Source organism: Salminus brasiliensis, chromosome 4 (genome assembly GCF_030463535.1).
Source record: "Salminus brasiliensis chromosome 4, fSalBra1.hap2, whole genome shotgun sequence".
Classification (NCBI taxonomy): Eukaryota; Metazoa; Chordata; class Actinopteri; order Characiformes; family Bryconidae; genus Salminus; species Salminus brasiliensis.
In genome coordinates, this window is record NC_132881.1 from 45106771 (window position 1) to 45133031 (window position 26261).

General features: G+C 40.2%; 1 protein-coding gene across 4 annotated transcripts in view; it reads right to left on the reverse strand.

Annotated features, from left to right (window-relative positions):
- Positions 1–1493: 1493 nt before the first annotated feature.
- The window catches only part of nr3c2 (nuclear receptor subfamily 3, group C, member 2), a 165515-nt gene continuing 140747 nt past the window's right edge, over positions 1494–26261 (reverse strand). For all 4 annotated transcript variants that reach the window (XM_072678558.1, XM_072678557.1, XM_072678555.1 and 1 more), the window contains exons 7-9: positions 24331–24461; positions 9959–10116; positions 1494–9030 (exon numbers count right to left, since the gene is read on the reverse strand). In XM_072678558.1, coding sequence (XP_072534659.1) covers positions 8875–9030; positions 9959–10116; positions 24331–24461 — 445 coding nt within the window. In that variant the 3' untranslated portion in view covers positions 1494–8874. The remainder of the gene's footprint in view (positions 9031–9958; positions 10117–24330; positions 24462–26261) is intronic.

Here is a 26261-nt window from a genome sequence, read left to right on the forward strand (position 1 = left end):
TGATGGTGTGACGCTGATGGAAGCAGCAGGATGAATTCTGAAGAGTATAGAGCTCTACTTTCTGCTGAGATTCAGGCAGGTGCTGTGGAGGGAGGGTGTTTAATAATACTAATGGAAGGAATCCTGGTGTTGTTGGTGATGCTCATTGGTTCTAGACTTCAGGCAGTCATTGACTGCAAATGATATGAATCCAAGTATTAAAAATAATAATCCTTATATTTAGAATTGTTAGCTTGACCAATTACTTTCAAACCTGTAAAACTATCAGTGCAGTTAATTCATTCATTCAGTTAAACCAGAAAGTCTTCATTTCAAATCCACTGAGGTAATATTAGCAGAAAAGTGACCATAAATGTCACTGTCCAAATACTTATTGTGTGCTGTCAACGTTAACGCATTAATGCACACAATTCATCTACAAACATTTATTCGTTAACCTTTTTTCAACACTAATTCATCATCTTTCCAAGTTTGGCCTCAGGTCTCTCTCTCTCTCTCTCTTTACAGAGGCTGGTGATGAATTAGAGGTTTTATTTAGCGATGTGAACACAGCGTCGCTACTGTTGAGCTCAGAGGGTAGATTAGACTTAGAGTTTTATGCTGAAATATGGTTTAAATCTTAGAACTAACTCATTTTCTTCACACACACACACACACACACACACACCGCTGCTTCACTCTTACCTCTTAGTCTAATTCAGCCCTGTGGCTGATCGTCCATTTATCTCTTAGAAAGTTGGTGAAGTATTTTCTCTATTAAAGCTTCTGTGTCTGATCTTCGTCGTGTTCCAGGCTAAAGTTCTCTAAACTACACTACATTTAGTACACTATACACTATATCTAAACTACACAACTTACTTACTTAATATATGTAATAAATGTAATATATACTACATTATTTACTACACCAATAAATTAGATGACGTGCCAGCTAGCATTTCATTTCATCACACTACAGAATTTTTTATGATTAATGACATTAAACATTTCAAAGATCATATATATATATATATATATATATATATATATATATTTGGCAGTCATTGTATTTCAGGCATTTCATTAAACAGAGCTGAGTTAGCTGAATCTACAGACTGAATGGCATAAAGTCCCAACAGCAATGTGAAAGGCTAGTGGAGAGCCAGCCAAGACATGAGAGCTGTGATTGGCAGTCAGGGTTATTTCACCATAGTGATTTCTGAACGCTCTCAAAGTTCAGATATTAGTACTGTATTTAAATCTGAATAATAGCTTCTTTGCATTATAATTATTATAATCATTTATTTGCATTATTTGACCGGTCGTTTTTAAGCAGTTGTAATTTCTGCAAATAAATAGATGCTCTAAATAGTAATATTTGGAATTTAGTTAAAAAGTCCAGGGATTATGAGATACAACGGAAGTGTTTTGTGTTTTGCCATTTTTTCTAAACACATTGTCTAGAAGTAGACAATATATGAATATATGAGGAAGAAAAAATCCACCACACAGTCTGTAGTTGTTATCGGATTTATTGGAATCCCTTGATATTTCTGCAAACACAGTTATGGCAAGATCTGCATCAAGATATACAGTTTAGAGGAACTAGTTGCATCTGTCTTTTGCTCATGTTGAATATTTCAGTGGAGAAGTTGCTAACAAGTATTGTACAAAGCATTGGATTAAAAAGTCCTTTAGAAAAGAAAATGTAGAATTTGAACAGGAAATGAGCTTCTTCATAAAGAGATATGGCTTTGCCTCTTTAAGCTGGAGTCGTTATCACAAACGCTTTGCCAGCTTTTGTTTTATTTTTATATTTTTTTCCAAAAAAAACAAAACAAACAAAAAAAAAAGTCAACGTCTGAAACATCTGACAGCACGGGACAAAAATAATGTTTTTTTATTTTTTAAATTTTTTTAAACATCCTTCATTAAGAGTCTAGCGCAGATACATCCGCTGTTGCTTTTCCACATTGAAGCTGCTTTTACTGGTGTTTGAAGGTGTTGGTCTCTCTGACCGCGCTTTGCCCTTACTTTGCAGAAAAACAAACAAACAAACAAAAAAAGAGATGCTGCTGGGTGAAAATGCTTTTATACAAATGCATAGTATTATTATCATAGATATCAAAAAAATGTACAAAACAGTTAAGCGCTACCTCTGTGCAAGACTAGATCTTCAAGTTTAGTATGAAACTGAGAATGTTTCCCATGATTCCTGGTTCAGTCAGCGTCTCCCAGTGGTTCCGAGACCCAAACGGTGAACGTATCGTCTTCAGCACCACAGCTGGGGTTGGCAAGCATTCATGCTCCGCCTACAAATGGGATCTTTCTTGGCTACTGTTGCTAGGTTTGACAAGCTTTGCAGAACGCTGCTAAAAAGCCCATAAAAGCTGTAGAGGAACTGTAGCTCACAACTCCTTAGATCGCCTATGGTCCAGATGTTCTCTGAGATATCCGAGTACAGATCTGATCAAACAATTAATCTAAACGTCCAATAATTTATGACTTGTGTTACATAAAGAATCTCGTTTCTGGAATAGAGCCTTTTTATAAGTATTTGAAGGCCTTTTAATTTTATTTATTTATTTATCCATCTATCCACCCCCCCCCCCATGTCTCTTTACACTATATAATAGTAAAAAAAGAAAAAAAGAAAAAGGTCTACAGTTATATAAAACAACAGTGGAACAATTTCTGGTTCTATGAAGAACCTTGTTAATGCTTATTTAATCCTCCTGTTATGTTCAACTCTAAGGAACAGCAATAATCTTCCCAGGTCAAACTGACCCATGTTGAGCCAGGTTTACCAATCTAAAAATAGTTCAACTCAATTAATCAATTAATATAAATATAATTAATTAAATTTGACACAATTTTCCAAATCCTCTAAATCCTCTTCTTTGGTCTACTTGTGGTTTATGTGTGTTTACCATTTGAAGCCTCTGCTGTCACCAATGGGTCACACTGACCGGAATGTGTGTGTAATATATAATACATTTTATATATATTGTATGTGTTTAATATATAAATATAATAGCAAAGATAACATAAACACATTAAATTCATTTTCAGTCATTTTCATAGAAGTCCTACATGTTCATTTCCTGAACCGCTTTGAAGTGGTCAATTTGACCCACAACATAACAGGAGGGTTATACTGTAGAACTATTTATAACAATAACAAATACAGTCTTTTTTGCATTTTTACATAAGTGACATAAGTGATCACATGGAAATACAAATTGTAAAAGGTTCACAAATGTTCTAGTGGTACTGAGAATTCTTCTAGTATTGCCAAAAAGAAAACTCTAGAGCATCTAATGGGTAATCGGGTTGCTTGTAAGCCATTCAAATGGTGAGCTGCCACTGTTCTACACATAAAGCCATGGCCTTTACTACTATGTTCATTCACCTCTCTAGACCAATCAGAACGTCTAATTCAACAGAAGCTCAGAACTAGGATGACATTTAGGGCAACGTTCCTGCAAAGCTTGTCTAACCTGTCCAACCTGGCAACAGTTGCGAAGACGGCTTATATGGTAGGCGGAGCGCAGGCAGGTCAGTTCAGCTCAGCTTTTCTTAAAATGACTCACTTTTCCTTCTCACATCAGAACCGCCCACCCCACACCGGGCTGGGTTAGGGATGCAGCTAGGTAGTGTCCCCCCCACCCCACCTTCCCTCAGTGTCAACAGCGCTGCCGGGTTTCTGCACGGCCCATAACCTCGTTCCTCCCAGCCAAGGAAGAATGGAGTGTACGGCTGAAGTCTGCGGGAGAATCCTGGTTCAGCGCTGGATTACGGAGTGATTTACGTACGGTGGCCGGCGTTACGCAGGGTGTGGCGGCGTTTGGCAAATGCAACTACATTTACTGTAACTTACTGTAGCTTCTACCTTCTACCGTCTACCTTCCTCAGCGTTAGTTGCGTCAAGGTGAAGCAAGGGGGAAGTATGGGACGGGGGACGGGGGCGAGGGCATTCAAACACAGAACAGTTAAAATAATAATAAAAATAATAATAATAATAATTCACATTAGTGTGGAGCAAAAAAAAAAAGACAAAATTTGAACTGTAGTGAATCTAACATTCAGATATTATCTCACACAATGTACATTCGTATCTCATTCTCGTTGGGCCTTCCGGTAGGGCTTTTTTCTGTACTCAGGGACACGACAAGCGATTCGAAATGGACTGAGAGTCACATAAACACAATTTTTTTTTCGTTCTTTTTTTAAGTCTTTGTCTTCTCAACACCCATCAACGCATGGTAGAAATGTTCTATACAACGCAACATAATAACTCACCCATTTATTTACAATAGATACTGTAAAATGGTAACTCACGTGAGATAAAAAGGCACAGTTTCCCTTCTTAAATACACTGTAAACATCTTCGTCGAAAAGCATGCATAAACGTTTCACTTTACAAAAGGTCTCATATACTCTTTGTAGACAAAGTACTAATATATATAGATATATATAGTTTTTGTTTTCCAGCAAAATAGAATTCTCTCAAAAATACTTTCCCATACATCCTATGAACCTTTAGAACATTTATTCTCATTTACATATATATATATATATATATATATAAAAAAATGGGGGAAAGCGAAAACCTAAAGAAAACAAAAACAACAAAAAAAGACAAAAAATAAAATAAAATATATATATTTATATATAGCGTGAACAGCTTATTCTTTTTTTTCAGGTCCTTCACGAACTTCCATCACAGAGCAGTGTGTACAGACAAGGTGACCGTGAAACAGGACTGGTTGGGTCTTAAGAACCATCTTCTGGTCTACACCACTACTGTATACTCTATATTCTCCGATTTGTACACCACATCTACCACGACCACCTACTGTAAACCCAACAACGCAACACACACCCACACACACACACATACTGGTACACACACAGGCTGATAACAAAAGTGCCAAAATTCAACCTAAACCCACCCAAAGCTCCCCACTCCCCCTCCGTGCCCCCAATCCCCAGACCCTAATGCCAGAGAGCATGTTGAGTGCCCTCTTCAAAGCCCATGACCGGAGGGAAGGAGAGCGGATGGGGAAAAAATAAAAAATAAAAAGCAAAAAATAAAAAATACACTTGCCGTCTCCTTCAGTGAACAGAGCATTACTCAACCAGCTGCATCTCTCTCTCTTTCTGTCTCTCTCTTACTCGCTCACTCACTCATATCAGTAGCATATTAGGATCGCCTGTAAATGCACCACACTCAAATCCTGTAACAGCGGTCCGAAGCGTCCTTTCCTTACTTATTTGTTTGTTTGTTTGTTTGTTTTTCCTAAAAACTTCTCTGGGGAAATCCTGAGAAGTTCGAAACGCAACCGCGTCCCCAAATGGGACGGGAACTGGCGGGATGCGAACCGACGTCCTCTGTACAGCGACTGTGTACAATATAAACGACTACAAGCGACAGTTACTTCTGCGAGCGCTCATGTATTATACTTCTTGTAAGCTGAAAAAAAACACAGCCGGCTACTGCAGATTTAGTTTGTTTGTTTGTTTATTTTTAGTGTTATTGTTGTTATTGTTTACCATAAGAAAGCTGGATGTGTCTGAAAAGCCGATAAGGAGCTCTTATTCACCATACCTAACTGTACATGTGCGGCTACTGATTTTACACCTAGTTTTTAGTTGTTAAGAAAAAAGAAGCACCATGTTCGAGCCAATGAGACTGGCTCTAAAAGACGTCATTACACACTCATAGAAAATGCTTTATTATATTTATATATATATATATATATATATATATATATATATATATATATATATATATATATGTATATATATAATATTTTGTTTTTAAAACTGTAAATTAGTGATTTTTTTGAACTGTTACAAGGGAGCTGGTTTAGTCACTGTGTGTGTACATACGCTTAGCTAGTACAGTTCTCACCCTTAACTTAATGCTGCAAATACAGCATGTTAGCCTAGCCCGGCTAAATCTTCTGCATCGCTCAATTCGCGGCCCAGTCTTGTGGGCCGACACATACATATCCCCTTCCGATTGGTCCCTAGAAACTGGTGGGTGGGGCTTAAGTCAGCCGACATGATGCTTCAGTGCTCTGATTGGTTAGGCAAGACTTCACTATGAACTTACAATTAACGTTGCTATGCTTTGCTATGAGGCCGCTCTCATTTTGCTGCTCAGACTGTGAGAAAAGCAGTCTCAGGCAAATCTATGGACAGTAGAGGGGCTCAGGACAAGGTGAGGGTCCAAGTGAAGAGCACTGGTGCATGATTAGCTGATGGACCTGATAAGCTTTTTGCATGACTTATCATGAGGCAAATACACTGATGTTGGAAAAGGGACCATGAAAAGCCCATCACTGGAACTGTGGTTAATAGGGCTGCACAATATAGCGCTTGTTAATCGTCATTGTGAAGAGCTTGCTGCCAAGATTTATAGGTACAGACTCAGCACAGTGCTCTCAGTCAGCCCTAACATTAAAATCAATCTTGACCCATCGCGACATGGACTACACAAGACCTCTGAAGGTGTCCTGTGGTCTCTGGCACCACAGTGTCAGCTGTAAGATCTGAGATAGGGCCTCTTATAGGGCCTCTGTAGATTGCATTAGTGAGCCTCAGGTGCTCATGACTCTGTCCTCAGTTCGGCTGTCCTTTCACTGGCTGTTCACTGGCTGCCTACTATGTAGATCCCACCCCTTGACAGGTGCCACTGTGCACAGTGCTGGCAGTGGTGGCTCTGTGGTTAGAGCGCTGGGCTGTTGATCACAAGGTTGTGGGTTTGATGCCTGGGTCCCCTAAGCTGCCACTGTAATCAGATCATTAGGAGTTATTCTCTTCATTTGTCCGTGGTTTTAATGTTCTGGCTCTGATTTACATTTACATTTATGGTATTTAGCTGACACTCTTATCCAGAGCGACTTCCAAGGTAACTCATATTACAGAGGTGGGCCAATGTAGTGTTAGAAGACTCTTATTGGTGTAGCGCAGCATAGTCACCCAGACTGGGAATCGAACCCCAGTCTCCCATGTGGTGTGATAGCTCACTGGAAGGTAGTGGTGTTATCTGTTGCGCCACACCAACCACACCAACCAATTGATGTATAAACGTCTTCAATATTTTTAATAAACTTTTTTAGTAAATTCAATGGCAGCATATAGAACCATGACTGTTATAATACTTAAATGGTTCTTCTCTATGAGAGAGAACATCCTGTAATGGTTCTAGATAGCTTTAAGTAGCATAGAAAAGGGTTCCGCTGTGTGAAAATCTGATTTCAGCTCAATATATTGAAACCTTTTTGTGGTGAGTGTAGTGCAGAAGACGATGAGGCTTTTTACCAATGAGAGTATTTTTACTGTGTAATTTTACTGACCAATCACAGCTCTAGACCTTAAAGAACTAAAGGTACCTCAGTCAAAAGTAATGCAGGCCGATCTTCAACCCCTTAGACCCTGTATGCCCATACTTTGACCCTCTCATTACTACATTACTGCCATAATTAACATTATTACTAATTCATAGGCCCTAGAATAGAGCCCTGTGGGTTGCCACAGGATATTCTAAACCAAGGATTCTGTATTAGGAAAAGCAGCAGATTAATAAAGCAGGGGCTCAAGTGGTTAAACATTATTATTGGTTTAGAGCATTTTTACGTCGCTATATTTAACAATATAATCGCACTAGCATCATTTTGCCCATATTGTGCAGCCCTAAAAAAAAAAGGGGGGGGGGGGTAAATGATGTTTCTAAATTTCTATTAATTCTTACAACTCAAGTTCCATTAGTTACTGTCCGCAACCTTATAAGACCCTAAATCTATTAAGATCCTTCAAAAAAAGGCCATCGAGGGAGCCTCACATTACCTTAAACTGTACACTGACTGTCATGCATACCTCAAGCCCTTCAACACTCTTCTGATCATATTTGCTTATTTGAGTCCCGAACCATTTTCTGACAGAGACGCCTTGGAGACATTTTCATCACACCCCTCATTTGAACTCGAAAAGGGACCCAAACGTCTGTCATACCACCTCTCACTTACGATGTTCACTGACTACAAAAGAGTCTCATTTTCTGAAATGAGAATGTGTTCATGTTTTGCATATCAGTGTTAGGTTTGATTGTTCTTCCTTTGAAACGATAGTCAGAAATAGTGCGTGTTTGCTTTGTGTTTTTAATACACACCAATTAGACACACTATTCAGATTTTAGGTAGTGTAGCCCTTGGAAAATGTCCTCTCTTACCTCTTCTTTGTCCAAAAAAAAAAAAAGAAAATCCGGTAATGAAAGTAGTATGATTGCTACGGAAATACAATATAAACAAGAAGTGGTTTTGTTTTTTTGTGTGTTTTTTTTTTTTAATTGCATTTTCTTTCTCTCTCTGTTCTCTCAAAGAATGTGGACGTGTTGTGTCCAGATCAGTTAAGTAACAGAAATGCCTCAGTAATTAACTGCAGATTGTATGTATTCAGAGGCAAGGACATTACCGTGTCTCTATCTCTTTCTTTCGTTCAGTGTGTGTGTGTGTGTGTGTGTGTGTGTGTCTTTTTAGTGAGATTTAGTATTATTTATACACTTGTACCTGTGCACTATAGCTTTACCAAAGAAACGTATGGCTTCATATCCATAGAAGGAACATAGTCAGCATTGTCTTTGGGGGCGAGGAGATGTGAGCTAAAGTCCTCCTCGACTGGCTGGCTACAGACAACACTACCCTCTGCCTTCTCTCCCTCTGCGCGTGGTTTACAATGGCATAAATCCCTCTGACTGTGTGCATAGCGGGCGAGCTGGACGTCCTGGGCTTCTCTCTCTCTCTGAGGGCTCTGATGTCCTCGCTTCTCCTCTTCCCTCTTTTTTCTCTTTCATCCCCCGTTTCCTTTCTTCTTCTCATCCGCTGCCAGTCACTTCTTGTGAAAGTAAATGATGTGCGTCAGGCCCGACTCCACCTTTGGTATCTGGTCGCTGATGATTTCCACCAGCATCTCGGGGAACTCCACCTTCAGAGCCTGCGACTCGCGGAAGGTGTAGAAGCAGAAGTCCAGGAGGCTCCCCACCAGCTGCCCAGGATGGAGGAATCAGAAGAGAGGCTGGTTAAGTAAATTCACTTGGAAAACAAAAATATACACTACATGGACAAAAGTATTGGGACACCTGCTGATTCATTGTTTCTTCTGAAAGAGTTGATCTTGCTGGAGTAACTTTACTTCTTTACTCTCCAGGAAATATGGATTTCTACTAGATTCTGTAGGAGCACTGCTGTGAGGATTTGATTGCATTCAGCAAAAAGAGCATTAGTGAGGACAGTATGTTGTAAGAATGATCATCATCCCATCTCATCATCCCCAACTAACCTACTCCTAAATCCTAAAAGTATTGGATGGAGCACCACCATCCATCATTCTGGAGAACACAGTTCTTCCAGTGCTCCACAGCTTAATGCTGCTAGGGGGGCGTTATACCCCTCTAGCCCACGCCTGGCGTTAGTCAACATGGTGCCAGTAGGTTTAATAGATATACCTGCTCCAGAAAGTCCTATTCTATTGGCAGTACTTTACGTCTTCAGGGTCTAGACAAGCTGTGTGTTTACAACATCTGTGTTAGCAACATGTGCAACTTTCAGTATGCAGCTGAATGCATTTATTAGAAGGGGTGTCCACAAACATTTGGACATGTAGATTAACAAAGAAGCCTTGCTACTGCTAAGACTGCCCAAGGGATCCAAGACTAGCCTAGCTTTGGTTTCTGGAACCTGGTTGGCTTGGTTCAAACCAACAATGCTAACATGGCTAACGGATACAAGCTAGTGTCGAGCTCCTGAAATCTGGCTCATCTGGCAAAACTTAGTCTCAGCAGAACAAGATCTCTAGAAGAACAAAATAGAAGAAAACACAGGAACTTTAATCTCTAAAAATAATTGTCATGACTGTCGGGTCAATAAGAGAATGACCAGTGAAGCCGATTCCAGAACTGGCTTTGTCTGCTTACATCATGCATGGCGTCCAGTAGCTTGGTGAGCTGGAAGAAACGCTGCCATGTCTGGCCCGAGTTGTTGGTGGCCTTGCCCACTGAACGCCGCAGCTCCTTGATGTAGTTCACCCTCATCTCCTCAAACGCTGCCTGGTTCTTCAGACCATCTTTGGGCACTGTAAAACAGCAAACGGCCACTTCGGTTAGGACACTTGCAAACATCTCAGAAGTGACCGTAAGGTCCAAACCTCAGGAGAAGGTCAAGCCTGGTGACTGACTGCTGCTATCACAATGAGCCCTGTCTTTAGTGTTCAGATAGTGATCTGGAATTCGGTGACTTTGCGCTGTTCACAGTGGCTCTGGTTTAGAGCATGTTTACTCAAATCCAAACTGTTTATCTTACTTTTCTTTCTTTTCATAATTCTTTAAACAGTCCTCAAGTGCCTGATTGGGAAATGCCTGGCTTTAGACTTTCTGGACTCACAAGCTGAAATCTGTTTGACTAAATTAAGATGAAGTGAGACACTGGCCTGTAGGACACTCCCTGGAGAACAATGCCTATTCACTGTAAAGCTGAACCACATCTGAGCGTGAGTTTGTACAGAATGCCTACATTTACACACGGCTAGGAGCAATGAACTGGAATAGCACTCTCAGCATTTTAATAAGATCTGGCAAAAATAGCGATAAAATAGTACAAAAGCAGTAAAATACAGAAAATTTAATTAAATCAATTCTACTTTTCAATCAAATTAATCTAGTTGTTGTGATATATAATGATAAATAATCATATCAAAGTTCATTTGTAACAGACAGTCAAACACTGTGCTGCGTGTAGTGAAATGCTTTGAAAACTGTCGTGGCACATGAAACAATGGACGAGATAAAAGATAGGATGCATAAAATCTAAAGATCAAAAGCAAAATTAAACACATAAAATCAATGGAAAATAGAAAGTGCATAATGGCACATTAATAATATTTTATTATTATTATTATTAATTATTATCAGGCTGCAGAACTCCCAATTCCTGGTAAAATGGCTAAAATGGCAATGATCGTTATAGCTAACATACAGTTCGTACAACTTTGAGTTGTTAAATACACAACATAAAAAAAATCTTAAATAAATAATATATGCTATGGTACACATATATGCTATATATATATATATACACACACACACACACACATACATACATTATATATATATATATATATATATGAAGGGAGGGGGTGCCATGTGTCCATCTGGAGAGAGCACAGCCAATTGTGCTCTATCAGACTCTGGCTGCTGATGGCAAAGCAGCATGCCTCGAGACCCATTGCTTGCGACCTCTCGGGCCCTATTGGCAGCACATTAGACCACAAACTGGCAATTTAAACCATTAATGTAAAAAGATCTTATACCAAGTCATTATGGAGCATTCCTATTGGCCAATTCATCATGAAATTCTGACACAATGTACAGAACAATTGACATGTCTAAAACAATAAAAAAGGAAAAAAAGGAAATCCAAGGTTTTTGCATGGCAGCAATGATATAGTAACATTATAACGTTTTCCTGATGCTTTTGTACAGGGAGAGGTGGGACAGCTAAGCAACGGTTGCTTCAGGAAGGATGGGGTGATCCAAACTTGGTCTGTAGAGGACAAGTGTGCTCATGGACCAGTGCCAATCACAAATGACATTCAGCCTGTGTTGAGCTGATTAAGAACCACCTCGTCTCCATGCCCCTCCATGCTCCCCATTCAACTGTACAAGGCCCAATACCCATCCTGCATGCTACAGATTTATACGCAGTCATTGCTGCCGTCAGTGGAACAGATTTTGTTACCAGCTGATTGTCCTTTTTCTGACCTTTTCCCTTCTTCTCCGGCTGCTGTTCTGACTGCAATACTGTTGCTCAGGATCTTAAAGAAATACTCCAGCATTTTCAACCTTGACGAAGCAACTGCCATTGACTTGAATGAAGTAAATTAGGATTATGCTTTCTAGGCAAAATAGTCTTATTCTATTGGCAGAAATGGCTTTAAACAATGCTTAAACACAATTGGCTTGAAAATATGCCAACAGACTAAGCCATAATTGCTAGATAAAACCAGGAATGGATTATTATTGACTGGGCCAGTGGTGCCAGCCCCAAGGTGTCTTTGACCACTAGTGGCTTCTGGAGGCCTCGGCTCTCCCACGCATACTACTACCAGGCATCTACTACAAATGTAAAGTAAAGAGCACACACCTCTCAGCTCCTTTAAATATAAAGCAATAAAAGGTTGTATAGAAATGTACCTGTGCAGGAAATTAAAGGCTGTGCATTCAGAATTTATATATTTATATGCCTCTAAATGGTGGCATTTTTATTAGATGAGATACATTAACTACAACAGAAGTGTTATCAAAGCTTAATGCTATTCAGGGCAAAGCTTAAAGTGTTCTTGATAACATGATTGATGAGAAAATACTCTTTCTTAAAGAGTAGCATGCTATCTTGAATCATTTTTTATTACTACATGGCCATTTCCACACAACATTTGCATGTAAACTTTAAAATAAATCCTATATTTTTGATTAAACATTTATTATTTATGTATAGAATTATTTTTACATGTTATATTTTTTATTCAAAATAAATATTACTTTATTTTTGGTAACATTTTAAGATTTGTGTGCGTCACTCATGGGCTCCCCCTACAGTCGGGAAGTGTAATTCAGGCAATTTGAGACATCCCTAGGACATGCTTTACACATGTTGGCATATGTTGGTAATCCAACATATTGACCACTAAATGCAATCAAATCCTCACAGCAATGCTCCTCCAAAATCTAGTAGAAAGTCTTCTTCCCTGGACAGTAGCGACAGTAGTAGACAGTAGTTACTCCAACAAAAGCTGGATAAGCACTTTTTTTAGTAGCCTTTAGTTCAGAAGAAACAATGAATGAGCAGACGTCCCAATACTTTTGTCCATTTGATTCAATATGACTTAGAGAGTTACTCCAACAAAAGCTGAATAAGCTCTTTTTAATAGCCTTGATTTCAGAAGAAACAATTAATGAGCAATAGGTCTCTTACTAAAATCCAATAATGGTAACTATAGACACGCTGTATGTCCAAATGTTTGTGGACACCCCTTCTAATGAATGCATTCAGCTACCCACTGCTGACAACACAGCTGTGCAAATACACACATACAGCTTGTCTAGTCCCTGTAGAGAAGTACTGCCAATAGAATAGGACTCTCTGGAGCAGATCAACATAAATCTATTGGCACCATGCTGCCTAATGCCAAGCATTGGCTAGATAGAGGGGTGTAAAGCCCCCCAGCATTGAGCTGTGGAGCAGTGGAAGAGCTGTGTTCTCTGGAATGATGAATGATGGTGGAGCTCCAGCCAATACTTTTAGAATTAATTGGGGAGTTAAGGATGAGTTGGGTTGGTGATCATCATCCAACATCCTGACCTCACCAACACTATTACTGCTGAATGCAATCAAATCCTCACACAAATCATCCAATATCTGGTAGAAAGCCTTCTTTGACCCGTAGAGACAGTTACTCCTACAAAAGCAGGATAAGCTCTTTTTTAATATCCTTTATTTTGGAAGAATCAATGAATGAGCAGGTGTCCCAATACTTTTGTCCTTTTTTCTCTTCCTAATAATGAGAGCGTGTGAGCTCTATGCAGAGGAGTTCAGTGAGCAGCCAGCCCTCAGTACCTTTCATTCATACTTCTCCCTCTAACAGCTTTTGCTCATTTAGACTCTGGCTGCTGGCTGGTGGGTGTTCTGATACGATACAGCCATGTCAAGTAACTTCGGGTGTCAATGTTGTGACAACCGCTGTCATAAATGCTGTCCTTTATGACACTAGCTGTCCTATTTTGGCCGCTGACACCATGAACAACCTCTTGGTGCTAAAGGTGGTGTTATTTAATGATGCAGTGTCTCTCCTGCCGTTATTCGGTCTTCTCAGATACGGACAGGTTTGGGGAGGTAATGCACATATGCGAATCACATTCTCGGCTCTAAGATGGCAGTCATGCAGACATGCAATCACGGACATCCTGCAAGTTCAAGCTTTTTAGCTTTTTCTGAGCTTAAGTGGCTTCATGATGATGGATTGTTTCAGCAAAAGCAGGATAAACTCTTACAAAGCTTTTAAATAGCCTTGAACAATGAATGAGCAGGTGTCCCAACACCTTTGTCCATTTGATTCAAGACGATTTAGAGAGTTACTACAACAAAAGCTGGATACGCTCTTTTTTAAAATAGCCTCGATTTCTAATGGAACAATGAATGAGCAGGCGTCCCAACACTTTTGTCCATTTAATTCAAGATGATATAGATTTACTCCAACAAAAGCTGGATAAGCTCTATTTTGAGTAGCCTTGATTTCTAATGGAACAATGAATGAGCAGGCGTCCCAACACTTTTGTCCATTTAATTCAAGATGCTATAGATTTACTCCAACAAAAGCAGGATAAGCACTTTTTTGGTAGCCTTGATTTTAAATGGAACAACGAATAAGCAGGTGTCCAAATACTTTTGTCCATTCGATTCAAGATGATTTAGAGAGTTACTTCAACAAAAGCTGGATACGCTCTATTTTGAGTAGCCTTGATTTTAAATGGAACAACGAACGAGCAGGCGTCCAAATACTTTTGTCCATCTGATTCAAGATGATTTAGTCTACCTGGATAAGAACCTACAGAATTCTCTAACACGGAGAGCCGCTGAAGGTGCAGGCGACCGGTGTGCTATCTGCAGAGATGGTACAGAAGATGGGTCTGGCTGAGCTGAGGGGCTCTCTGGGCTGATTGACAGGGACGTGTTAAACCTCTGCTCTCTCTCTCTGCCTCCTTTCTTCTCTCCCACTGACCCACATCCTGCAGCCTCATTAGCCACCGGCTGGCATTTAGAGCGGTGCTGAATGGAAAGTGGGGCCATTACGCCGCGCTAATCGCTGTCGTCATCGTAAGAAATGGATTTGTTCCTTCTCTGCCTGAACACTGTTTCGCTGTCAGCAGCTCCAACACTCCCTCAAGCAAACCCTGAATCAGAGCAGATTAGGTTAGGGGGGGTTGGGGGGGGGGAGGGGTCTGTCCCACCTGTTGTCCAACTGCCCAGCCTGTCTGGCTTCCTATATTCACTATGACCTCTCTCTTACACAGGGGGTATGGTGGATAGGGGCATCGCCTGTGATCAATTCCACAGCCCCTTGTGTTCTTTCAACAACAAATTACCACTCACACACACACACTCACACACACAAACACACACACACATATATATATATATATATATATTATATATATAAGTTTTTTTGCGGAAACTGTTCTCATTACTCAAAAATTATTCAAAAAATACTGCTAGAAAAAACATTTTTGGTTAGATTATTAAATGTGTGGCACTTTATTATGATTTTTTACTGGAATTATTTAATCTCTTGTGGTTGGGATTTTATGTTTGACTGTTTTTTGTTACAGAATTGTGGCCTTAAGTGCGTACAGTGTTTAAGGAAAGAATATTAAAGAAAATATTGCAATATTATTTTCATTATTTTGGAGACATTCGTTTAATTCCAACACAATGACATTAGAGAAATCACAAATTAGTTAATCAACTAATCAAAAAAATTAACTAATCAATTAAAAAAATATCATCAGGTGCAGCCCTAACATCAATAAACATATTTATTATGAATTGCAAAAACAAACTTTTTTTTGATTATATTTTATTTATGAATTCAAATCTGCAGCTCCATCTATTTCATTATGGTTTGGTACCTTATTTATTTGACTTATTTACTTATTACTTTATTTATTTTGCTTTTATATCACATTATTCATTTTATTATTTATTATTATATATTTTAATTAATGAGTTAATAAACTGATTGGGGTGGGTTTGGTGTTTCTAGACAAACTCAGACAGTCAGCTGATTAGAACATATGTATGTCACACAAAAATCAATAAAATACAGATTAGTTTATTGGATCTCCACTTCTGTCAATAAACATATTTATTTATGCATTGGAAACCAAAATATGATATTAGTTTATTAATAAATTCATATCTGCACTCCAGCTTCATTTATTTCATTATGATTTTGCACTTTATTTATTTATTCATTTATTTATTTAGCTTTTATGTCACTGATTCATTTATTTAATTCTTTTATTGAACAGGTTTTATTTTAATTAATGAGTTCATTATTTGATTGGTGGGTTTGGTGTTTCTAGACAAACTTAGATAGTCAGCTGATTAGCTGATTTTGTATGATTAGTATATCATACAAAAATAAAAATAAAAGAGATAAAATCATTGTTTGAAATCCTGCACATGGTCTGAAGGGGCAAGCAGGCTAAACAGTCCCCAAAGAAACCTTCCTTTCTCAGATCAACCCCGACCTAACCATCACCAACATCACACACTCAGAAGAAGGTGATAGGGGCACTGGTGGGATTGGATAGTAAATAAAATGGCTATATTTGTGGTGTAGTCATGGCAACCCCTTGTTACATTCACCGCCACTGTAAAGAGATCAGAGTCGGAAGGTTTCTATACAATGAACTGTTTCACACACACACACACACACACACACACACACACACACACACACACACACACACACACACACAAAGTCATGGGTTCAATTTACACACACACAGGTTTTAGCTTATATAGTATATAAATAAATATAACAAAAAATATATAAATGCACTGAAGCATTTACATGTATTTATGTATTTATAATCTTGTAAATTTAATTTGCTTATTAATAAATAATTAATTGTACTCCACTTTTTCTTAAGTTTTGATTATTTTTTATTATTATGTAATTGTATTTGCTTATTAATAAATAATTAATTGTACCCCACCTTTTCTTAATTTTTTAATTCTTTTTTAAATTATTATGTAATTGTATTTGCTTATTAATAAATACTTATTGTACCCCACTTTTTCTTAATTTTAGATTTTAAAAAAAAATTATTATGTAATTGTATTTGCTTATTAATAAATAATTAATTGTATCCCACTTTTTCTTATTTCTAATTATTTTCTTTTATTATTATGCAATTGTATTTGCTTATTTTACATTATTATATAGTTAATTATTTTTTATTTTGTCTAATTTTGTAAATTAATTTATTAATTTATAATTTTTTTGCTTCTATGTCTTTCACTGATTTATTTAGAAATTCACAGTTTTAATTAAAAATGTAATTTTTCGATTTGCCATGGATTGTCCTTCATCTCCGTTAAGCTCACAATTAAAATAATAATGTTCAAATGAAAGGGATTTCAGTTTTGGGTGATTCACACTTTAGCAGGTCAACACTTTGTCATGTGTCATGTGAGAAGCAGATCGGCCACGGAAACCTTATTCAAGGTCAAACAGGGAAAAAAGCTCCATGCACAGCCTGTAGGCAGGGCTCACTCCCTCCATCTACACTCTAATTCCATCTCTCTCTCTCTCTCTCAGCTCGTTGCCAAATGCTGTAAGAATCATTAGACAGATTTTAATCCCCTACGTCCTCAACAAGAGGAATGGAGGAAACCGTTAAAATAGCAGGACTACACTCACAGCACCCACAGCCTACCCCCCTGTCAGATGTATCATGTACACGCACCACTGACGAAGCTCCCCTGTTTGTAGCCACTGTAGTCAGTAGCCATTTTTTTGGGAATAAATGTTAGTAGGCTGGACAATGTGCTGTAAACCCAGCCTGAATTCCCAAACCACATAAGCACTGTGAATGCTAAGACAGGATTAGCTTAACAACTCACAGTGGAGGCTAGCCAGGCTAAAGTACAGCCACCACAAGGTGGGGTTAGCTACTTCAAAACATACACTCTTCTACATAAAAAACTCATCAATTTACCAGCCCTTTTACCGAACCTTACAACTGCCACCCTCCCAAATCTGATGTGCTTCCCCTTATCTACAGGGTAAATTCATTTTGCACACACTTACCCTACTGCTGAATAGGGGCCTGATATGTACAGTAAAAGTAATACACAGTATAGTGGAGGTCTCAAAACAGATGACATGGTGATTAGGACTGATCCGAATCAGGGAGAGGTCTTTCAAACAAATGTGATAGTAATTAGGACCAATCACAGTCTAGTGGAGGTCTGAGAACAAAGGAGATGGTGATTAAAACCAGTCACATTCAGGAGGTCTCAGACCAAATGCAATTGTGATTAGAACCAATCACAGTCAGGAGGTCTCAGACCAAATGTAATTGTGATTAGAACCAATCAAATTCAGGAGGTCTCAGACCAAATGCAATGGTGATTAGAACCAATCACAGACAGGAGGTCTCAGACCAAATGCAATGGTGATTAGAACCAATCACAGACAGGAGGTCTCAGACCAAATGCAATGGTGATTAGAACCAATCACAGTCAGGAGGTCTCAGACCAAATGCAATTGTGATTAGAACCAGTCACAGTCAGGAGGTCTCAGACCAAATGCAATTGTGATTAGAACCAATCAAATTCAGGAGGTCTCAGACCAAATGCAATTGTGATTAGAACCAATCAAATTCAGGAGGTCTCAGACCAAATGCAATGGTGATTAGAACCAATTACAGTCTAGTACAGGTCTAAGAACAAACACCATGATGACTAGGATTAATCACAATCAGGAGGTCTCAGACCAAATGCAACAGTGATTAGAACCAATCACAGTCAGGAGGTCTCAGACCAAATGCAATGGTGATTAGAACCAATCACAGTCAGGAGGTCTCAGACCTCCTAATTGATTCAAAAATAATGACTCGATTCAGTCCCACTTCTGTCACTTTCCTTCAAGCCTGCAGCACATAGCCGTAGCACATAGCTCATGCTAATCACAACCTCCTCCTCTCCGTCCCTCTCCTTGAAGCGCTCCTGTTTGAGGGAAGTGGAGAAAAACACTGGCTCTTGGAGCACTGCCCGTGGCTTGGCTGGATTTTATTAAGTACGGCAGGGCTCATTGGAAGGGCTCCAGAGGATCAGGCAGTGGCAGCAGATGCCGAAAGCTCGTCCATACGAAAACTCCAGCTCAAAGTTTGCCTCACTTTCATACAGAGAGTTAGCTGCACAGCTAGCCGCTAACAACTTTCTAATGAACGATATGCCTCATTTTCTGTCAGCTATACAGGACGTTAATGATTATCCATACTGGGATGAACGTTAATGGGACTTACACACTGCTATTACTTTCTAAAAGTATTAGATATCACATATAAAGCTGGCTCAGCTTGATAAAGCAGCATGCTAATCTTTTAGCAATGCATTCAAGCAGGACCGAATGAAGTCAAAATGAAAGGGGATTTAGTTCTGGACCTGCCCACGTTCCCAGACAAGGTCCGAAATGGTTTAATACAGACTGTAGTAAACATGGACGCAGTGGTTCTGTTCTACTCCTGAGGTCTCAGACCAAATGCAATAGTGATTAGAACCAATCACAGTCAGGAGGTCTCAGACCAAATGCAATGGTGATTAGAACCAATCACAGTCAGGAGGTCTCAGACCAAATGCAATGGTGATTAGAACCAATCACATTTAGGGGGTCTCAGACCAAATGCAATGGTGATTAGAACCAATCACAGTCAGGAGGTCTCAGACCAAATGCAATAGTGATTAGAACCAATCACAGTCAGGATGTCTCAGACCAAATGCAATGGTGATTAGAACCAATCACAGTCAGGAGGTCTCAGACCAAATGCAACAGTGATTAGAACCAATCACAGTCAGGAGGTCTCAGACCGAATGCAATGGTGATTAGAACCAATCACAGTCAGGAGGTCTCAGACCAAATGCAATAGTGATTAGAACCAATCACAGTCAGGATGTCTCAGACCAAATGCAATGGTGATTAGAACCAATCACAGTCAGGAGGTCTCAGACCAAATGCAACAGTGATTAGAATCAATCACAGTCAGGAGGTCTCAGACCGAATGCAATGGTGATTAGAACCAATCACAGTCAGGAGGTCTCAGACCGAATGCAATGGTGATTAGAACCAATCACAGTCAGGAGGTCTCAGACCAAATGCAACAGTGATTAGAACCAATCACAGTCAGGAGGTCTCAGACCAAATGCAATGGTGATTAGAACCAATCACAGTCAGGAGGTCTCAGACCGAATGCAATGGTGATTAGAACCAATCACAGTCAGGAGGTCTCAGACCGAATGCAATGGTGATTAGAACCAATCACAGTCAGGAGGTCTCAGATCAAATGCAATGGTGCTTAGACCCAATCAATGACTGTAGTAAACATCGACGTCGTGGTTCCGTTACGTTCCCTTCCATTCTTTACACATGAAGCCAACACTGTCCGCCATGCTGTCAAATTTGCTACCAGGGTCAGGGCAGTAGAGACCAGAGGTGGAGCCAGACTCGCCTACTCAATTGGTAGAGCCACCCTCCTTCTCACAGACCAAGCTCAGGTGTCCCACACCGCCTTCCCTGAGCTTCCAGCACAGAAGCAAAGTGGATTATTGCATTTAATTAAATTATTACTTAAACACTGGGATTCATCTGCCAGGGAATGTAGTTCATTTACAGCAAGCTCTCATTGCCAGCTAGTCTAGACCTCTAAATGTTGTCAAGATCTTTGGCACCATGACTGTTTGAGTCAATTCCTGAATTTTTGTTGTCATATAATCAAAAATGTATCCTATTATGACAGAGCTTGTGATGTTGAAACTTATTTAATTGCCACTCCATTAGTATATTAGCTTATTAGCTATCTGCCATGATGACCAGATTAGGTCTACCTGTAGTTGTTAAGACAAAAAGCAAAAAAAAAAAGAAGATATGTTTAGTGTGTTAATACAGAATTAAATTGCTGAAGTTGATCAGGAGTGTCCGTAGTTTAGAATAGCATGACTTTTAGTCCCCTACTGCTTATCTGGGAAGAAATTATTTGCTCAATATTAGAATAAACACTAATAATAACACTCCTACAGAAAGTGGTGGTGGTTCTCCATCACCGTGTTCATCATTAGAACATCTCCAAAGTTCTCCTCTCTCATGGAGTCTAGTATTATTTAGAGTTCTCCTCAGATCAACACCTGGTTTGGTGGTAAATCAGGGCTTAATGATGGTAAATCAGGTGAGCTGCTGCTGCTGCTGCTGCTGCTGCTGATGGAGTTGAACACATCCTCCACGCTGTGCTGGCTGGACTGGGGGGCGTCCAGGAGAAACCTGGAGGAACCGAGCTCTGTTCTCAAGACTAGCTCACTGACAAGATCTCACTACTTTCTTCAGAATGAAGCTCTCTTATTACTGAGAGAAATCTCGACTCGACAGGACTGGACAGGTATTTGGTAGTTAAACTTGTCTACAGTGAAACTGAGCTGTTGGATCTCTCTGCAGTGTGTATCTGTTGAAACACTGAACCGACTCTCCTCTCAGTGACCTGTAATAGCACAGGAGAGTGGTCTAACTGGTATTAACCGCTTGTGAACCCATTGACTGTGTTTGTGCGAGCGTCAGTGCTAACAGACGTGATTTACCAGTTTGCACTCAAGGCTGGAGTCACACTACTGATAGCCATCATCACGCTATTCCTCAGAATGCAGCGTCACACAGAACCGTCACTCCAGCGAACACTTTGTTTGATTGTCTACAGGTGCCAAAACCATCAGTGCAAGACCACATCTGGCCATGTTAGACTGTCTCCTGTTGATTCTAGCCATTTGTAAGAGACTGACTGTAGGGTGTGACTAATGGGTCAGTTGGCAGTTGTAAGGTTTTCTTTAATGCTGATGAACTAAATATTTGTATAAATCATAAACTAAAGGGTCTGATTATGTTTACTTCCAACATAAAGGACATGTCTTTTTTTATCTCTGGCACAGATGGTTCTGTACTCTGTGCGGCTGCTTGATTGATAAAATGCATCTGTGATTGCTTTGTCCACTTATGACATATACGACACACACACACTTACATACATATATATATATATATACACTGAGAGAAACCCTTTGTCCAGCCCTTTTGCTGTGTTTATTTCCCCCTTTCCTAACATTACCATTGTCCCCTTACCCTCACCCCTTCCCCCTTTATCGTCTTCCACCCTTGCCCCCTTCTCGCCTCAATATACTTAAACCCTGACAGTCTTAGAATTCTTTGGACTGGATCAGACTAGACTGACCGTGATCAACTATTAATAAACTCCAATGCTGAAGATCCAGACTCATTCATGTAGTGGTATAAATACACACACACACACACACACACACACACACACACACACACATATATATATATATACACACAGACATAAACAACAGTTGGTTCTAGGCATGCAAGCTGACCGCAAGACCGCTAAACCCTCCAACGAATAGTAATAATATCCATCATGGACATTTACACCCCCCGCTGCATCCGCAAAGATACCAGCATTGTGGATGACCCACCCCCACCACCACCACCACCACCCTTCACGCAAACTGTTCTCCCTCCTGCGAGAATCGCAGCATCCGGGCCAACATGATGAGACTCTGCAACAGTTTTTTCCCACAAGCAATCAGACTTCTCAACTCCAGAGACTGAAAGGATGGATGGATGGACTCCACCACACACTCATGCATCCCAGACAGTGTCAAAGCATTTTTGCACCAAATACTACCTCACTGCTTCACTCAGTGGACTCCATTGCCCATAGTTTCTGCACATTGTTCTGACCTGTGCTGCACTCGGCTGTTTTCTGGCTGATCCTCCACAATAACACAGTATGCACATTCTGTTTGCACTACAATCTCAGTCAAAGCTCAGTCTGTCTGATTGATTTATTTATTGTATCCTGCCTGCTACGCTTCCGCGTCTGCACCGTGAGGGGTATTGTACTGTACTGTCTGCATTGTGTGTACTGCCTGTATGCACTTGTATTTCTGTCTGCGCTGTGGTGTGTGTTGCACCATGGTCCTGTTTCACCATGTACTCTGTATAGAGTTGAAATGACAATAAAACCTTTTGACTTCACCTGACTTGAAGCTGATTGGTTGAGAAAGGCTCTAACCGTGCTGCTGTTTTGCCATAACAGCACATTTTGTTCACAAACACTGTATCACTCCACTGAACGCTGTTAAACCAAGACGTAATGTAAATACCCTGAGCACTGAGCGAGAGAATCCACCCTAAATAAACAATAAACAGAGGAAAAAAAAGACTGAGTATAACGCGTTGGTCTGCGTAAGGAGCTGGAGAAGGTGCTATAGGCTGAGCGGTGAGTGAGTGGAGTTCGTCACTGTCACATTTATGGTATTTAGCTGATGCTCTTATCCAAAGCGACTTGCAAGGTTACTCGTATTACAGTGGTGGGCCAACCTAGTGTTAGGAGTCTTGCCCAAGGACTGGTGTAGCGCAGCATAGTCACCCAGACCAGGAATCACATAGTGTGGTAGCTCAGTGGCAGGTAGTGTGGTTATCCGCTGCACCACACCAACCACCAAACGCTACATTTTTGGCTCAATGTATATATTCAAAACTTTATTTATTTTCCGTACTCACTCAGGAACAGTCAGGGTTGTGTGTTACTGTGAAATATGATAAATATGGATTGTGTCTGCTTCATTGCAGCCATGCTGTTATTTCATGATAACACACTCCCTGTGTTTTATTGCTTTATATATATAAACAGTAATAATAACCACCTCAGTCTACGTGCTTTATTTACTCTCAGCTTCTCTTAGCTTGTCCAGAAAAACAGGTCCTTTATAGTGGCTCCCCTGAGCCCAAGAGCAAGAAATACCAATTCTCCATAAATCAACTTTAAACGACAGCACTGGATTGTAAAATTTGCTGCACTGCTGCACAGCCTCGTCATATGATAACTGCATATTTTAAAAAGGTCGACCAACTGCAGACAGCTTTGGCCAACCTGTGGTGTAATATTTATATGATCACCTGATCAAATCTTAAAAATCAAATAAAACAGCCTAAGTACAGGATCTCAATAATCATTAAAATTCATATTTAAATGATTGTAGGCTGAGGGGTTTAGCTGACAGGCTAGAAATCCATTGGGGTGAACTGAGTGGCAGTGGCAGCTTAGTGCTTAGTGCACTGGGTTATTGATTACTGAACTGTGGAATTGATGCCCGGGTTTGCTAAGCTGCCACCGTTGGGCTCTTGAGAATTTAACCTTCGCTCCTCCAGGTGGTGCTGTAGCATGGCTGACCTGTGCTCTGACCCTGGCTTTTATAATTAAAATCGACAGTGTAGATGTCAGTTATTACTGTATAAAAATAAAAAACAATGATCTAATCTTCCTCTACATCAGCATTGATCTCATTTAGTCTTTACGCTTATTCACTACACACGTATACGAATATAGACACATACACACACACACACACACACACACACACACACATGATTACTGACCTGTGCTGAGGAGCAGCAGTACCTTCATGGCGAGGAACTCCTCATAGGTGAGCTGCAGGCGGACGAACTCCTGACTGACCTGTTTCATGCTCACACACAGATCGTACATTGCCGACTGCTGCATGCGCTCCCTGTGGACAGATCAGAGAGAGGACCATTAGGATCAGACTCAGGAGCTAGAACTAGCAAACGCACTACTGTGCTACAAACACACCACAATGCTCCCCTTAGAAGAACTGTGCGTCATGGGACCTTCAGTATAAGTCCAAATGTTTGTCTAGCTTGTCTCGTCCCTTTAGAGAAGTATTGGTGGGGTGGTGGACATCACAGCCACTCCTGTTGCTAAATGCAACCCAATTCTCACAGCAATGATATGTAAAAGTACTAAAAAAGTACTAGTAAAAGTACTAGTACTAAGCCTTCTTCCCTGGTCAGTAGAGGCAGGATAAACCCATTTTTAATGCCCTTGATTTTGGAAGAAACAATGAATGAGCAGGTGTCCCAATATTTTTGTCCATGTTGTGTAGCTGAATGCCTTTTAACAGTTAGTTCTGACCTCATAATCAGATTAGCTGAGAAGCAATTCTAACTTTTTACACTAAAACTGTATCACTCCGCTGACATCAACTGAAAAGGCTGAGCTGAACCTTGAAGTCCTTGAAGGCAACTCTGTTCACTCGAAGGTCATCTTTGCAAAGCCGCCGGGCAGTTATTTCCAGCCACACAAGACCAGGCTCCCATCTCCATGAACAATTTTTTAAAATCACTGATAAAAAATCTGACCTCATGAGCTGTTTGTAGCGTTCGGCTCAATGCTGCACAAAACCCTGAATTTACGGCTGGTTCCGGCTACATCAAGGGGGGTGGGGCTTCCCCTACTAGCACATCAACCCTCCGCCGCTTGTTTCTGTAACCAGCAAGCTGATTGGCTCTTTTTACTGAAGGATGGGACTTACTATCTGTAAACAGACGGCATGTTGAACGCTACGAGAACTCATTTACAGCGCCTCAGGCTGAACTTTATACTTGGACAGTTCTACAGCTCTATCCGTACCACAGAAGGCGAGCCTTATAAGATACGAGAATCCTTTATTAGTCCCACAGTGGGGAAATTCTCAGTGTCAGACCAGAAAAGGGATAGCAAGACACTTAGATGCAAAAACTTAGATAAATTACCAATATATACACAATATAAATAATAGCTATAACAGATCATTGTAAATATTATAGAATCAGCAGTGATCTTAGACTGCGTACAGGGCTCAACAGGTACCATAACCAACCTCCACTTAGTCGGCCCTGGTGTTCTGTGTTGTGGAACTACTTTTTGGCGGAAGGATCTGTCAGTATTAAAGCACATTCAGGGCTATTTGATTTATTCCGGTTCTTTATTTTGCAAAAAACGCCGCATTAAAACAGCAGAAAACTCAAGGCCGTGATGTTATTCTTGATAACACACTCCGTCTCATGTCCTGTTGCTCGAGCTCACAGTATCGCAATACATCACAATATACTGAATCGTAACCCCTGTATCGGGATAGGTATCATATCGCCAGGTCCTCGCCAGTACTCAGCCCTACCGCCTCGTCAGAGACAGAGCTCGACTAGATACCTTGCAGTATTTCCAGGCATGTTTGGCTCTTGTAGCACAAGCAATAAAGTGCTACTGCACAAGACTGGAGACACGTGTTCTTGTGTTCTACAGACGTACACAAACACACTTATCTTTCAGCAAGACGATGAAAGATGTGTGTTTTGCCTTAAAGTGTGTTCGCCTTAAAAGGTTTAGGCACAATATCCACACAAACGCCTGTGTGGAGCTCCAGGAGCAACCCAACGCAACAATTCCTGAGTCTGAGAGGAGCTAGAATAGAGAGGAAGAGGCAGCGGAGCAGCAGTAGAAGGAGCAGCTGAGGGAAATGTGCAGGCCA